The sequence below is a fragment of the Melospiza melodia genome, chromosome 11 (assembly GCF_035770615.1).
Source record: "Melospiza melodia melodia isolate bMelMel2 chromosome 11, bMelMel2.pri, whole genome shotgun sequence".
Classification (NCBI taxonomy): domain Eukaryota; kingdom Metazoa; phylum Chordata; class Aves; order Passeriformes; family Passerellidae; genus Melospiza; species Melospiza melodia.
In genome coordinates, this window is record NC_086204.1 from 8,536,362 (window position 1) to 8,553,696 (window position 17,335).

A 17,335-nucleotide genomic window follows, 5' to 3' on the forward strand; every position below is an offset into this window, starting at 1 on the left:
CAAGTGAAGATTTTGGAGATGTGGTTATAGCTGCTCCACTCAGGCTGTGTGGATAATGATAGGAGACCACCAACATTATTTGTTCCAGAGGCAGGATTTGTAAGGACAGCAATAGAGGTGTTTGATTCACACCTCCTCATTGCAGGGAGAAAGGCTCCTCTGAGCTGAGGTCTCCCATTGGAGAAAAAGGTATGGGCAGCATGAAACCCCACACAGCAAGTGAGTGGCATTGAGAAGGGTGCTAGGACAGGCAGGGACTTAAATAAGCTGCATAGAAGAGTCAGAACTCAGAATTACCTCTTATCCCCTGAGTATAGGGCCAACAGGTAGAGGGAGTGACTCCCCGTGTACAGGCTCCCCTGCCCTGAAAGTCAGGTGGACTGCAGGGTCTCCCATGTGTCTCATTTTTGTCCCAAAGAAGAGAGAAGGAATGTGAAAAAGTTCATCTGCAGCATAACTTGGTATCATGGCTTTTCATGCTTTTTACCTAAGGAAAAGCTTAGCTCAATCTGCAAGAGGCAAACTGTTGCCATTCCCTTCCCTCACCTTCCAAACGGGCTTCCTTTCCTCCAGATAAAAACTAACCTCTCAAAGCCAGGAATGCTGGATCCCAACAGGGAGTAAGGGGAAAGAGCTGGGATCTAAACAAATCCAGAAACAGGGTTTGGAGCAACCTGGTCTAGTGGAAAGTGTCCCTGCCCATAGCAGAGGGTAGAATAAGATGAATTTTAATGTCCTTCCAACTTGGGATTTCCTCCCCAAGGCAAATCCTGAGACCCTGTGAGCAGCCATTAGCCATGATCACCTTTCCTGTCTTTCAGACCTGCTACAGAAAAGGCTGAGGAATCTCCACCAACCTCCATGAGCTGCTGGAGGGTGCTGCCACAGGCTCCGAGCTTGGTCATGGCGAAGGCTGTGGAAATGCTGAGGGGGGACATGAAGATATTTTCCCCACTGTCCTTGGAGTCAGCCAGGTACTTGTAGAAGACAACAGCAAACCGAGAGTTGGCCTTTGACAGCTCCCACACCCGGGGGTTGGTGGACTCTGGCAGCTTGTGCTTGGCTGGTTCCTGCCCCTCTCCCTCCTGGGGTTTCTTGTCGGGGTTGCGGTAGATGCAGATGGGGTTCACGGGGATGTCGCGGGGCTTGGCGGTGCAGATGTCCTCCACAGCGTAGTGCTCGGGGGCAGCCGGGCCCCACACACTGAGCAGGCACAGCACGAGGAGATGCATTGTCCTGGAACCAGAGACAGGGCTCAGACACACGGCCTGTCTGTGAAACCTGTGCTGCTCCATGGCCCTGGGCCCCTTCCAGCCAGCACCACAGTGACAGCAGCCCCACAGCCCCCTCAGTCATCCTTTTGCCCTGCACCTGCAGGACAAGCAAGGACAGACAGACAGCAGGAGGACAGGCTTGCCTGTGTGCACACAATGCTTTTAGAAGCAATATAATGACTGAAATCAGTGTTTTTCTAGTGACCTGGGGCCCCTCTTTTTTAAGCAGCAGGCTCAGCCCTGACAAGTTTGTACCAAAATGGATGATTTGAACTTGTGAGTCATCCCCATTGGCCAGTGAGGTGACTACAGTGTAAGGATCCTGCCAGGCTCACCTCAGCTCTACAGAACTTAACAGTTATTGATGTAGGAGATAATATGGCAGAGAAGAAAGGTGATAAGGAAAAGGCCTCCAAGGAAGTTGGTCCCTCCATGGACTGAGCATCTCTAATTCCCAAAAAATGTACTTTATAAGCATGTATGGTGTAGCTGGTACATCATAACAACTCCTGTCCAAAGTTCATATCACCTCAGTGCAAACTGGTTGACCTTGGTACCTAAAGAGTGCAGGCTAACGGGAATTACTGTGTTCCAGCAAAAGCAGTTCTCGGAAAATCTTCCAGCCAGAGAGAGATAATTTATATTTTCCCCTTTGCTAAAGAACACTTAACTTCAGAATGGTTTCAGTTAAAAAGAACCTTAAATATCATCTGGTTGCACCCCTGCCATAGGAAAGGACACCTTTGCTAGACCAGATTGTTCCAAGCCCTGTCCGACCACGGACGCCTCCAGGGATGGGGCAGCCACAGCTTCTCTGGGCACCCTGTGCCAGGGCCTCACACCCTCACAGGGAACAATTTCCTCCTAAATCCCATCTCCCACCAGCTCTGGCAGCAAGGCCTCATGAGCCATCCCAGGGCCTGCATGCTGTGGTTCTAAGCTGCCCTTTGCATGACTGCTTTGTGTATGTACCCCATGGGAGGAAGCTCAAGCACCACAGCCACAACAGTTTGGGAAACAACTACTGGGAGGGGCTGGCAGCCTGCCCAGGTCTTGCCTGCTACAGAGCACTTTTCCAAACGTGTGTCTAAGTTGGGTAAGTCTCTGCCTGCCCCCACATACTCACTGCCATGGCTACCAAGCATTGCCTTCTGAGAAACTAAATTAGAAGTCACCTGCATTTAGCACCGGTGACCTCCATGTCTGTGATCTTCTAGTGCTGGTGGGCCAGCACCTGCTGGAGGAAAATGGGAGCAGGCTCAAAGGCTGATCTGGGATGAAGGAGACCTCTGGGTTCTTCCACAACACCCTCCCTGGGCTTTTGGACAATGACTTCATCTGTTCCTCTGCAAAAGCAGAAACTACCTCATCTGGCACCAAGACAGTCTGGAGCCCAAGGCTGTGTGATAGCACAGCAAAACAAGAGGGACTCACTCAGGCCATGGCCACAGTTCTCGCTGGTAATGACACAGAGATCATCTTGTGAAAGGTTTAGGACAGATGCAACACCACAAAGGGGGAAAAAAAAAACTAAAAAGGGAGGGAAGTTAACCAAATAAAAACAAAAAACAACACCCAGGCCAAGAGAAAGGAAAATATTAAGACAATTGAAAACACTCCAGGAAGTGCTATGCTTCCGAACCTTTCAATCCCACAGGAAAAGGCAGCCAGCAAAAGCCAGACACACTCCAGAGTGTGCAATCCTGGGGCCAGGAGCAGAGCCCTCCACTGCCTGCAGCAGCCCTCCCTCACCCACACTTGGTCCTGCAGCTCCAGCAGCACTGACACACTTGTGGCCAGTCCCACCATGGAAAGGACAACCTCACCATGGTCCCCTGCCTGTCACTTCACTCACCCTCCAGGGAAAGCCATGTCCTGACCCTGTCTGTACAGGACAAACACCTGCCTCAGCCAAGCCAGAAGCAGCTTGTGGTGTTTGCCATCACACCAAGTGCTGCTCATCTAATTTCATACTTAAAGGCACATGACTTGGGAGGGCACCTCCATCCTCACCCTGTCCTCATTAAATGAGAAAGACTCCCTGTTTTTACTCTGCAGTAAAGCCCTGACTCCATCAGTTCAGGAAAGATACAGGACTTTATGCTAACACCTTCAATCTACTTTACCATCCATTAAGGTTACCCAGCCTCTGACACATCCAATCTTGTCTCTTACAGGCAAGCCCCTGCTGTTTCTTAGACCAGCTCTTTGTCATAAAATTTGGCCAAAACCCACTCCTCCTCCCCCCACAGCTCTTCAATGCTCCCTTTTCCTCTGCAGCACTGACATGCACTCCATGTGTCAATCTGGAAGGATGCCAAAAGTAGTCCCACAACAGCACTGCCTGAAAAGGATTACTGGCAGGGGGAATGCAGAAATTAGAAAAGGTTCTTACAAGGGTGAAGCAACAAAAAGTGCAGAAAGCCAAGAAACAAGTTGCTGATTCAGCTCAAATCAGAAGGCTCTGGGGAAGCATGGAGAAACTCCCCGATGCCTCGGCTGCTGTGCAACACGGCTGGGCTCTCACCAGCACACATCATTTCCATCCCACTCTTCCATGGCTGCAGGACAGGATGGTTAACTGGCCTTACAGACCCCCAGCACCCACCCTACTGAACCTACTGGGGCTACTGGTAGTGGTGGGAATGTCCCACAGCAGCCAAGCACTGTGCTACACAGCCCAGCTAATACAAAATAGCTCAAACCATTTTGAGATTCATTTAGGCTCTTGAGAAACCTTCCCCACTGCCTCACACCCCAAAACCTGACTCCAAAGCAAACCAGCAGTGCTTTTTTGCAGCCAGCAATTACTCAGGGCTTCCTGACTTCATTAACTGCTCTCCACACCATGCCTGCTGCAGGCTGGGGATAAGCCAAGCCTGACAATTTAGAATGCCAGCCTTCATGACACCTAGGGTGGGAGGACTCTCTCTAATAGAGCAAAAAGCCACTTTGGCAGCAGCTAAAATTCATAGGCTCCTACTAAGGGAAAAGAAGCTGTTTCAAGGAATTAATTAACAATTAAAGATGTGTGCAATCCGTTTTTCTTACCTGCCCCTTGTACCTCCAAGCCTTCTGCTTTTAGGAGGTAAATGCAAATTTTTGAGAGAACAGCCTTGCTTGAGCCCAAAGCAGTTTCCCCACTGGATTTCTGTGCTCAAACAGAGCTGAGACAGCAGCAGGGGATGGTGGGAGGGGACTAGGATGCTAAGACCAAAGGCTGATGACCAGCTGCCGAAGGTTAAGCAAAGAGTAGGAAAAAAGAGGCAATGTTTAGTTTAAAAGAGGTTTTAAAGTTCAATCTGACAAGGGAGAGTTTGACCACCTACCCCACACGAGTGCCACAGGCCCTCAGTTTTTGCCAACAGAAAATGAACTGTTTATCCCACAAGAAAAACCTCAAACCCTTCAAGAGTTTGAATAAAAATTATATATTATATAAAGCTGTTTGTAGATCTAATTTTGGGATCTTGTAGCTAAGCAAAATGTTTTCCATCTGTCCCAAGCCCTGTCACCTGTATCCCATTTCCTGAACAGACACAAGTTGGGAGAAATTGCCCCACTTCACATTCTCCAGTTTCAAACACATCCCATCTTAAACACACTCACCTGGAACAGGTTCCCCAGGGAATGGGCACGGCCCCAAGGCTGCCAGAGCTCCAGGAGCATTGGGACACTTTCAGGCCCAGGGTGGGATTGTTGGAGTGTCTGTGCAGGGCCAGGAGTTGGACTCAGTGATCCCAGTGGGTCCCTTCCAGTCCAGGATATTCTGTGACCTTTCACTTACACAGCTGGAAAGCTGAGGATTAACAGCAGCTCCCCAGCTCCTGTCCAGATTCCCAGGGCAGAGTAGTGAGCAGGACCAAACACCATTTCTGATCCAGGATGCAGCTGCTCCACAAACCCTGCAGCATTGCTCCCTGAATTTCAAATCCCAGGAGCAGGCTGGTTCAGCAGGTGCTGAGCCTCCAGTGAGAGGAACATTTTCCCTTAATAGAAAATGCAATTGCAAACTGGTTGGGGTTAAGTAAAAGACTTAACTGTATCAGTATGGGACATAGTTAAATGGGACAGAGATTGTGGAGATGAAGTGAAGGGTAATGTAAAAAATGTCCTCCATGAGAAAGGAAGGACTCACATACTGCACCTTGTTACTTCTGGTGGCTGCTGGGTTAATTTTTTGAGGTAACTGACATGCTCACAGATCCCAGGGTTTTCAGATGAATAGGGATGCTCCACACCCAGGCAGACACCCAAGCACAGGTTTCCATTTACCCAGTGCTCAGAGGCAGCTCAAAGCAGTAAAACCAAAAGCAAACAACCATGCACATCCCACAGAGCTCCCAGGGCATTTATTCCAGGGTAGCTGAGTAAATCTATCTATTGAATGCTGCATGTAAGTGATCATTCATGGCTGGTTTAGCTCCAAGCAACAACCCAGCATTTGCATCTGAGCAGAGCTATCCAGGAAGCCCCCAGGATGGCCAGTGTTAACCCAAACTGTTGGATGCCTTGTTTGCTCTAATACAGGGGCTGTTTTTCTCCCAAAGCTGCTGTTTCCAGACCCAAAGCAAAGATCAGAGGCTCTAAACCAAGCACCAAAGCCTGGCAGCCTGTGGCAGGACAGATAAAGCATCACACTTTGGTTTTAGTCTCTCCCACATTTTTAGTCTTCAGGGAGTTGGAGTTCACAGTTAGGAGGAAGGAGGTTACATAAACAACTGAACACATCCCAGCTGGAAAGAAACAGTTCTTAAACATACCTGATTGGTGAGGAGGAACAGAAATTGCCTTAATTTTGCTTTGTGCTTTGGGTGTTCACGGCTGAGTTTCATGGATATGCACAGGGAAAATGACTCTTGCACTCACAGAGCAAGATGGGATCAAGGAATCTCATGAGCTCGTCTTTCCAAGATTCTTTCTGTCCTGCTATTCATATCCAAAGGGGACAAAAATTCCAGCAGGTACCATCCACTTGAGCCTGGTCTCTCCTCTTTTCCACATTAAGAAACAGCAAGTTTTCCCCAATCTCTCTTGATGCAGAGCACCCACCACCTCCTTCCAGAGGGATCTGACTCTCCAGTGCTTCAGATCTTCCTTTTGAAAGCAGCAACTGTTGAAATTCAGCTCTTTTTTTTCCTTTTGAAGTGAGTCACTACCTGAGGACCCTGAATCCTCAGACTAGTGGGAGAAAGGGTAAGGAAACCATTACCAACTGAAACTTAGTTTTCTGCTGGATTTCCCACTAAATACAATTCCTTTATAGGAACTGAATGCTTTGACTCTTCCAGCAATTAAGTGTGGAAGTGTGAGGGGGCCTAAAAATGAGCAGTGATGGTCTTCAGCCCAGCAAAACACACCTTACCTTGCTCCATGGTGCCCAGGTAATGAGCATTATGCATAAACTCAAGGGGCAGAAGGCTTGCCCTGGAGTAGAAGGATCAGTTTTTCAGTGAAGCAGCACCTTCATCCAGTTTCAGATTTAGAGACAATGACTTATTAAAGACCACAAAAAGGTGTGAAAGGAGAAGACTAAAAACCACAAAGCAAACCGTGGAGCAAAACTTACTTTCACTTTAAGGCAAGTTCCAAACCAGGCTCAACATTAGACAAATCCTGCTCACTCCTTGCTCTGAAGGGTCTGGTTTGATTTTAAAATATGTACACTCTGAGCAATTAAAGAAACCTGATTATTTTGAGTATCTTTTCTTGTTCACTTCTGGTGACCAGGTGAAGGAGCCACTTTGTTTACAGGTGGCTGAAGAGAGTAGAATAAGAGCAGACCAAACCCAGGAGACATGTGGCTTCTCTGCTATTTGGTGTCTCCTATGCTCCAGCCTGGCACAGAACACATACCTTGAGCTGATGAAAAGCTTACTCAGATGGTCCAACAGTCTTAGCCCTCACACAAAATTTAGAAGAATGTACATTCATCCCAGACAGAAAACAAGAGATACTTCAAAGTGTTCTTCATTAATTTATCACTTAATATAAATGCTGACAGAAAAGCAGGTAAGACCTTGTAGACATTTCCAGCTATTTACAAACCACATAATGAATCACTTTTCCACTTTTTTTTTGTTCAATCTGCAGCTCAAAGGACCTTCAGATATTCTGTGAGAGCAAGGTGAAGTCATGGAGAAAGAGGGAGAAAAGCAAGGAGAAGAGGGAAGAAGAAATAGCATTTAAACTTTTTTTTTCCTATGTAACTGCCATTCATGTACAATAGGTCTCCACTCCCTTGTTCTTTCACATAAAAGCGACACTGTTGGCTCTATAGGTCTGAGAATTAAATAAAGAAGACCAATACTGACTTTCAAATCTCTGGATCCTCTTGCCTTTTGCCTCCTTCAATGCATTCTGTCCTACTTCAGCAGAGTACCTAGAAGGTTTTTCTGTCAAGTCTAAAAAGTATATTGGAGGAGTAAAGGCACAGAGACTTGGATATAGGAAACTTTCTTCTACTCCTTTTGTTATCTCAGTTTCCCCAAGAGCTAGTAAAGCACCTAACCTTTCCTGGAGAAGACACAGCAATTCCCCATGGACCTCTGAACATCTCCCCCAACACCAGGCCTGTATGTACAAAACTTCGTAATTTCTCTGAACTTGCAAAGAATTCAATTTATGGAATTCTTCTCGTACATTCTACTTCACTCCTATTGTGAATGTTTTGATAGCCACAAACAATAATTATCTACATTATCAACCCAGAGCCAGCCATTCCCATGAAAGATTGAGAATTTTTGTTTATGGCAAAGAGAAACAGGAAAGGAAGGAAACAGCAGAAGAAAAGCAAGGAAAAACACAAGGAGAGAATGAATGATATTTTGTTTAGCATTGATTCATGAAAACAGCAGATGGAATTTCACTTGTCTGGGATCCTATATAAATTTAAGAAATAGTTCATAACCTGACTCAACAAATGTCATGGTCTCCTTTATTACCTAGGCTATCCTTTATTTTATTTTTTGTTAAATATACCTCTGCAGGGCACAATCACATACAATCAATACGATTGGATAATTACATGAGCTCTATCCCAAGCATATATGCACCAATGTTAAAAAGTTATTTAAAAAACCAAACAAAACAAACAACCCAAAAAAATAAAATAAACTCCACCCAAAAAGGTGATAATGACTGCAGAATGTCTCGGGGAGACTTGTAAGGAACTAACAAGAGCAAAGAAAATGAGACTTACAAAAACCACAAAAAAATCATATATCGAGAAATCCCACAACTGGAAGTAGATGATTTCAAAGAAGTGGAAGCTGTCATACAGATCCCACAATTCTTCCTCCCTCCTCTCACACATCTTGCTTCACCTGTTCCTCCCCATAGCAACAAATACAATGAGGGGAAGAGCTTAACACGACACTACCAGTTAGAGAAAATATGGAAAAATAGCCAAGCTACAGAACAGCTGCTAAGCTGACTTGAAGGAAAGATCCTTTGAGCATGGAAGCTGCTTACACAGCAAGCACAGGCTGAAGGGGGAATGGAAACTCCTTAAAATTAGGGGAAACTCTCAAAGTGATTTGTTTTGCCCATGTTGATCAGCTTCACTTGGGAGAAGCTGCAGATGAACCAATTGTGAGCTGTGCAGCAGCTGTGATGTGAACAGGATTGCTTCTTCCTTTCAGGTTGCTTCATGCATTTATTAAAGGCTGCTGCCAAATTTCTTTTTAAAAAGCAACAAATAAAGAGGTCAGTGCACACATCCAGTTGTGGGATCCATCTGATATACAATCTGGTTTGGATGCCAAAGACTTGTGAGTACTGTCTGCCACAGAACTATTAACGAAATCTTTTTAACATTATGAAGAAGCAAATAATTTCTTGAGCATCAAATACTCCACAATATTTTTTTTTCCTCTTACAGATACATTTACCCCATACGCATTTTACATGTAATTCCATCATGTCAAATGTTTTTTATTTCCAGAGACTGCACTACCTGTTGCTTCTGTCTCTCCCAATACTGTAATTTTCAAATTGGACAATTGTGTTTTCCTAAAACTTGCAGATCTTCAAAACAGTACTTTCCTGGCATATGAAAACATCCAACCAGTATATCCAAGGAAAGCTGCCTTGCTGGATGAAGTCAGGCACCTAAACCCTCCCAACTGCTGAATACCTTGCAATTAGCACTAAAAATCATACACAAACTCCCTGGGATTGCAAAGATTGCCTGGGAAAGATCAGATAATTACTCACATTACTAAGCTACAGGAATCCAATTTTGATTATTATGGCCACATATTTTAAGCATCAAATGACTGTGATGTTCCTGATGCAGACAAATCCACATTGCCATGTGCTCTTTATACTGGGAAATTTCAAAAAAAGCTGCAGCCTCTTGGCTTGCCATACTTCCCATGGAACAATATTACACTTGCCAATAGGAAATAAAATTATAAAGAAAAGAAATGTTAAATTTGTTCTCCTTTCTCTGCTAACCAAGGCTCTACCTGCATCACAAGAAGTGCTCTGAAGTCTGTGACAACACTAAGCAGTTACATTCTTCTTCCTACAGAAGAATAAAGGCCACATGTTAACTGTAGAAGGACACTGCTGGGACAACATTTCCCCACGTCCCTTTCTTATGTTGTATAACTAGGATTAACTTTAGCCTGTCATCCCCTGATATTCCAAGATAAAATAATGCAGTTGGTAACAGTTCACTATGGAAATGAAAATTCCCAATGAAGTTTTTGACATTTTAAGAGTCTATTTGAATTGAGAGCAAATCAATTTGTGCCACATAATAATCTGTATAACAACCACCCATCTCTTGGAACCATAGCTGTACACAAAAGGTGGCTCTGAAGAGCTACTTCATTTTTACTCAGAAATTCAGTTTACACTTACTCAAGCAAGGTGGATGTTTTTCCAGTTCACAACTCCATTACCATGCAGGCAACTCAAAATCTCCTGCTCTCTTTTTCCTCCCAGGGAAATTGATTTATTGTGATACAAGAAATTAAGCAGCTGACATGCTAACTTTTTTGTTGTTGTTTTCAAATCAGCAATACCAGGAGGCAGGAATGGAAGGCTGTGTTTTGGAAAGTGAATGATGACAAAATTTGAATATGAAGGTAACATCATGCCCCAGCAGCATTGCTCTTATTCCTTCTATCTATCCTAGGACCAAAATCACTTTTCCATACACACACAGACAAGCACAAAAACTTGCACACTGCGTATGTTTGGGTCTTTTCTCCCATTTTTGAGCAGAGAAGCTGGCTGGCACTCCCACTGTTGAGCCTCCTGAACAGTGGCATGGCATATCTTCTTTCTCATAAAAGCAGGTCTGAAAGAGCCAGTCCAGGAAAGAAAGTTTATAGTGGGGGGTCTTTCAGATAACTATTCTGTAAGTCTGCTTTGTTATAGTTCAAAATTAAAAATGGCAGTGGAAATGAGGGTTTATGCTACTCAGACTTTAAAAGATTTCTCTTTGAACCTAAAAACTTTAGTAAGAAGTCTGTGAGAGTGAGTAGCTCAAGGAAGGGAAATGCCAGCAGCTTTCTTGTATTATCAATAAAAGCCTCACTCCTGGCCCTTTCTAGCACAAAATTTGCCCCACCTTACTCAGTCCATGCTGTCAAGAGACAATATGATCACAAGTTTGGTTCTTCCACATCTAATTTAATGCAATGCTAGTGTTTCACAAATCTTTTCAGTCCCAGTGGACTTAAAAGTCAGTCACATTTGTAACACAGATTTATCTTTTACTGTAACTGAAGAAATTTTCAATCAGTATTCAATTTAGAAACACTTAAAAACAAGGCTTCCTGGATTATAACATTTCTATGTTCCTTCTCCCTCTCTAAAAGAGCCATTCAGTCAGCTGAGAGAGTGCATGAGAGACTGAAAACACATCACAACACCTCAGATACATCTCAGTACATTGCAAATTGTTTGACTAAATGGAATGATTTTCCACAATTCAATGCATGGGCAAGGCTTGACAATCATTAACTTCTGGAAACTGTTATTAGGATAATACAGTCAACTCACAATACCCTACACAAATGTCTGACAATCAAAATGGCTACACCAGGGGGAAAAAAAAAAAGTGTAAAGCACAAGTCTTTGGCTCTCCTTTAAAGAAAAACAGCAGTTTACCATGTTTATACAGATCCCCTGTTTGCCTACCAGTAGGGGCAATATCACATTTGTGCATCACTGAGTAATAACACCATTAGAAAAGGCAACTTCACAGAAGTTATTGGCTAAGCGAATTCATTTGAATGCTCTGTTTTGAGGCAGCAAGCTGTCACTGTTACACAATCAGGGAGGGTGGATGGGCAAGCCACAGGAGAAAAAGACACAAAAAGGGGAGAGACGGCTCAGAAAAGACTACAGAGAGAAGAACTTGAGAAGAACAGGGATAAAAGTGCTGCTAGCTTGAAAGGTGCTCTGATCTACAGAAAAGAAGTCCTACTCTGAAAAAGGACAGCATGCAAGAAGAGCAGAAGAAAAAGTTTAAACTTCTCCTATTAAGAAAAATGAACTAGGTCACAGGACAGACAGATGAGATGTCGGCAGAAGGAGGGAAATAACACCACAGAATAAACAGACATCATCTATACACTGACTGAATCACTGACACACTGAAGCTTAACCTACCACTTGAAGCTTCCTATTCTGAAGATTTGTCCATGCTGTCCATCTGGCTGAAACCCAAATATCAAGACTTGTCTGGTGCAGCAGAAAATTTAACCTACCTACCAAAGGATGCAGCAGTGCCCTGACACCATGGTAATACTGCTGCTTCTTGCCCAACAGAAGGAACTAAACCACTTGGCAGCCAAGACCAATTTCACTGAGGTGGCCAGAATTCCTGTACAACTGGGACAATGATGGGCTACAGGAGTGAGTGCAGGAAGACACAGAGTCACTCCAGACATTTTCATGCTTGTAAACATCAATGCTGCACTACTTACAGAGCTAGCTGTCCCCCAGGGTCTCCCAGTTTTTCCACAAAACTGGAACATTTCAGGTGCAATTTCCAGAAAAAAACTTAAAAGCATGCACTGCATTTTGATGTTTTTTTTGTTTAATCAACTAAACTTCTGCAAAAAAAGCAGAAAAAGGGTAAGAGGAAGAGGGGATGAAACAAAGTTGAAAATCAATACCGTTAGTAGATACTAAGTAAACTATTTAACAAGCCAAACTATAATTCTGGGCAAACAGGGCATTCACCTGGACACATTGATCACAACAAGGACGTTATGCACAAAGTACAGCACAGAGAGCTGGATGAAGGAGAAAAAAAACCCAGTAAGGTCCCCCTTCTAATCCAGAGATTTTGGAAGCATTCATCATATGTAGGCCAGCAATCTAAAATAGTGCTTACTGAAGAATTCCAGGAGAAAATGTGGAGAAAAGAATAATCCCTAACTTGGTGAGGGAACCAGGAAATAAAAGGTAAAGAGGTTTTTGCCCCTCCAGATTTTCTTCCTAGTATTACAAATGAATCTGTAGTGTCCAACCTATCATAACCATCTTTGAAAATTAATTTTACACCCACAATTACTACAGTTAAAAAAAGGCACATTCTGGGCTTGTCCTCCTAGATTAGAATATTGCACTAATTATCTTGACTAAGATGAGCTCCCTGTGTTAATAAAGACACAGCAGGAAGGAGCAAACTAATTAAAATTAAGGAGAAGGCTGACCTGAGGGTGGTGCTCTCTACTGAAGGATGAGAGGGCCCAGGGCCTGTGTCAGGTGACTTGGAAGCAGGCAGCCAGGAAAAGACCTTCATCCTCCTCATGCCCAGAGCTGAGAAGGGAGGAACAGACCTGACAGGCTCCCAGCTGCATCACCCCAGTTCTGCTCAGCTCCAAGGAGAGTGGCTGGAATGCTTGGCTTCAAGTAGGAGATACAGATGGATAGGGGCAAGGGGAGATGAAGCTGTTTCAGTGCAAAGTTGATTCTTTGCCAAAAGTTAAAAGAGGCATTAGAAAAAAGCAAGCTTCAAACTACTCCAGGCAATTAAGAGGCCAAAGTTCAACTAAGAGTGAAATAAACCAGTGTTAAGACACATGGAAAGTGTGGGGGGGTGTGCTAAAAAATGCTTTTATTTTAATTCAGTGCTTCTACCTCCCAACATTTGATCACAACAGCTGCGCTCATGCGAAAAAATTCTTAAAACATACCCAATATATATACAGATATAACTATGTATATATGTATATATATATTTATATATAAATTTTTATTTAAATAAAAAAGAAAGCTCGAATCCCAAGCCAATATGTGTATCAAATCCTTGACCAGCCAGGTCTGTAGGGCATAATCAAATTCAATGTGAAATAGTATATAAACGCGGTGCCTTGACTGGGCAAATTAAATAATTGCTACTCAAAAGAGTCTTCTGTTTGGACTCTCCTACTGGTAGGCAATAGTGAGACTGTATCCCCTCCCACCCCCCTGTTGTTTTATTTAACAGTATGATGAATGCAAAGCTTAGCCCAAGGTTGCTAGAACCTCAGCAGGAGTTAAGGTTAAGGAAAGAAAACTAAAACCCAAGAAAATTTATTAACTCTTGCTTTACCCAACCAAAGCAATGCAGTAATTTATTACATAACCAGTGCTTTCCCACTTAGTAGTCTAACCCAGAAAGAAATAATGAGGACAGGCCAAGAAGGTAGAGAGGGAGCAGCACTTGAAAAATCATTCTCAAGAGGTCTTCATATCCAGGATCTTACCTCAGCATATGCCAAAAAAGTAAAAAATGTGCAGCAAGAACAAAATCTTTAATCTAAAAAAAAAAAAATCAAAAGACACTTACTGCTTCTCTGGCTTAGGCCCATAAAGCATCTGCTTGGAGAAGTATTAAATCTATCAGGCAAAATTTGCTTCTCAATAACTCTGGCAAGATCTGTGCTGCACCTTCAGTGCAATTCTTCCCCCATGGAACAGGAATCCAGGGTGGACTCACTGCAGCCCTGACAAACTGCAGGTTGATACTCAGGTGTCAGATTCTAACACACAGACCTTAAATAATACCAGCCTTTGAAAAGGACCACACCTTTGCAAAGACTGTCATTTGTAGTTTAAATTCAGCAATTTAAGCAAGAAGCTCGGGTTAAGTTCCTGGCCACAATGGGAGGAATTGTGTTAAGATGAAGTCTGCTGCACATCTTTTGACGCTGCAATTCACAGCTACTCTCCAAACCTTCATTCCTTGTTTACCCTTAAATCATACAAGGAAGTGGCCAAACTGTTCTAGTAAGGTAAATAAGGAATTATGCACTGGGTATGTAATAATACCAAAATAAAAGAAAACCTACTTCATTAAGATCATACAATTAATCAAACAGAGTATATATATATAATATCTTTTTTTTTTAAGCCCTGGGATTCAAGGCGTCCAAAGTTATTAAAATAAAGTTCATTCACAGAACAAAAACAAATTTAATTTGAATTGCTTGCAGATACTGCTAATTTTCATTTTTTTAATTAAAAAATGCGTTAATGTGAACTATGTGCAGGATTTGTTTCTAGTAGTTGTGTTTGTGCACATTGCCTCTGGACCTGCTGCTCTGCTACTACTGCTGCTCCTGGGTTTATCCAATCATCCCTGGAAGAAAACACCCGATGGAAGCTGCTGCCACCCCAGCAGAAGGAGCTCCAGGGTGTGCTGGCCTCGCTTCATGGAGCAGATGTGGGTGTCACTCCCCCTCGCTGGGAGTCATGGCCATCTCCTCCTCCCTCGGGGTCCTCTGCCAGGCTCAGAGATGCCATATTGTTTGACAGGAGCCCAATGTTCTCTTGGGTCAAAGCTGATCCATTCGGAACATCACTGCTGAAGGGAAGTTGAAGAGAAGGGAGAAGTGGGTGAAAAGAGGCAATTAATGAGATGTTTCCTTCATTTCTAAGTAAGAGGACTTCAGTGTACATATTCTAGAATATTTAACTTACCTAATAATAATTTATATTTCCCTCCCTCTGTTTTTAAAAATATAAACAGTTATTTTGATTTCATTACTTTCACAGTACCATATGGAAAAATTAGCTCCTGCTCAGGAGGTGTCAATCTGATGGTGCAACACAAAACTCTAGAACTGGTCATAAAAAGAAGGCACAGACTTCATCAGCAATAATGCATTTATTCAGAAGATGCTCATTCTGAATAAGAATTAATATTCCAAACTGCTCACATGAAGTTATGTAAGCATGCAAGCTTCTCTCTTCAGTGCTGGCCTGAATACACATAGGTGCTTGTGGCTGTTTGAAAATACTTGCTGTAGAGACTTCCAGCGTTCCCAAAAACATTTTATTCCAACTATTAAATGGGAACGGAAATCAATCCCAGCATCTACACAGATAAAAGTCCACCACTGACAGCTGAAAGTGAATGTAGCTTCAAAGTCTGTGCCTTCCTAGACAACATCCACATCACAAACATTAGAAGGATGGAATACCTTTCACATTTGGGAGATTTCTTTATATGAAACCAAAACAGCAGATAAAGATTTCTTTTGTGGTGGCTGTGTAACTCCTGCTTCTCCCTGCTAATCAGATGGATTCCTCTCTGCAAGTCTTCTGTTCCCTTAATCTATATAGTCTTATTCCACTCACCTACTCCACAGCTAGAGAGGTCCTTAACTCATACCTGCACTATAAAAACTTGATTTTTAGTCTCTTTGTTTAGTAGGTGCTTCCTCATCATGGCTGATGTGAGACAAGAGTATTTATTCAAGAGGAGAGTGGCCCTGAAGAAGTGGCTCCTGTTACACAGACAGGTTGAAGGCCCATGTTACCTGAATGTCAGTGTAAGGTCCTCAGCTGGAACCTTGTTTTGTGGTTCTAATTGTCCATTTTCTGTCTGTTTAGTGGTGCCCAGCTTGTTTTTCATATCCAATGAAGACTGGCTCTCCTTTAAAGAAAGGACAGATGAAAAATTCTTTAAGAGTGTGTTGAAAGAACTGGAGATTTCATTCCTTAGGGACGATGAAGAAGGCCTGTAAATTGCAGTCACAGTTTAACCCACAAAAGCCATGAGACAAAAACAGACTTTTAGATATGCTCATCCTCTCAGGACACAGTATTTCCCAAAAGGAAGGGATGATCCTTGTAACAACAAGCAAAGGCCACAGACTGTAACAGCACACAGACTCCTGAACACTAGCCTGTACCTGCAGACAATGTCTCCTATGTTAAAGCAGTTCATAGAGCTCATGGCACAGGGACCTTGGAGACAGTTTGGTTTCCATCAAAGTCAACACCACACTTATTTCAAATGGTGACAAACTAACATTTAAAGAGGCTACATTAAACTTCTTCGTGAAGAAGACTCCAGAAACTCCTCAGGAGGTTTTGAAGAATAGAGGTGAAGAGGAAGATGGATGACTCCAGCTGTGAGCATCCAGCAGGGAGCCTTTCTGCCAGGGTGAAGGGGCTGCAGCCAGTTCGGGGCTCTGCACTGCATCTCTGCCTCCCAGCCCCCCAGCACTCACCATGCTCAGCTCACGGGTTCTCTTTCCAATTTCCCTTTCCACCTGGTGTAGCTCCAAGCTCAGCTGTTCACTTGAGATCATCCCAGGCCACTTGGGAGGTGGGGGTGGGGGCTGTGGTTGGCCTGCCAGGGTAGTCGCCTCTCTCTGCAACAGCAGCCTGTTACTAACAGCCTAAATGCATAAAGCCAAGCACATACACAACTGAGCACACAGCACACCAAGCACAGAGAGCTCTAAGGCCAGAATTCCAGAGTACTGCTCGTTTGCAAAACCAAGGCCACACTTCACAATGTCCCAATTGAAATCACTCCCAATGCAAGTTTCAACATGTTTCTGTAGACATGGACAAGTATTTTAATTTTTAAACAAGCAGTGTTAAACTCCTCTTGCTGTCACAAATTTGCATGTGTTGTCTTCATGTGTCACTCCCTTCTCAAAACTAAGACTAAGCCCAAGAACAAAAACATTACTCTCTTCTGAGCACTATGTTCAACAAAAAAAAACTGCAGATAAGCAAATCTGCTGCTTTATTTACAGTAGTAGAATTTATCTAACTCTACAGCAGAGCCAGAATTACTATTACATCAT

The 17,335-nt window shown here is 43.4% G+C and overlaps 1 protein-coding gene across 13 annotated transcripts in view; it reads right to left on the reverse strand.

The window, feature by feature from the left end:
- Nucleotides 1-17,335, reverse strand: part of RC3H1 (ring finger and CCCH-type domains 1) — a 73,653-nt gene that overhangs the window by 2,969 nt on the left and 53,349 nt on the right. For 3 of the 13 annotated variants that reach the window (XM_063165488.1, XM_063165487.1, XM_063165490.1), the window contains exons 18-20: nt 16,748-16,918; nt 16,052-16,167; nt 8,211-15,093 (exon numbers count right to left, since the gene is read on the reverse strand). In XM_063165488.1, coding sequence (XP_063021558.1) covers nt 14,940-15,093; nt 16,052-16,167; nt 16,748-16,918 — 441 coding nt within the window. In that variant the 3' untranslated portion in view covers nt 8,211-14,939. Of the gene's footprint in view, nt 1-857; nt 1,237-4,325; nt 4,485-8,210; nt 15,094-16,051; nt 16,168-16,747; nt 16,919-17,335 lie in introns of those variants that run through there. The other 10 variants (XM_063165492.1, XM_063165495.1, XM_063165489.1 and 7 more) reach the window with 7 other exon arrangements.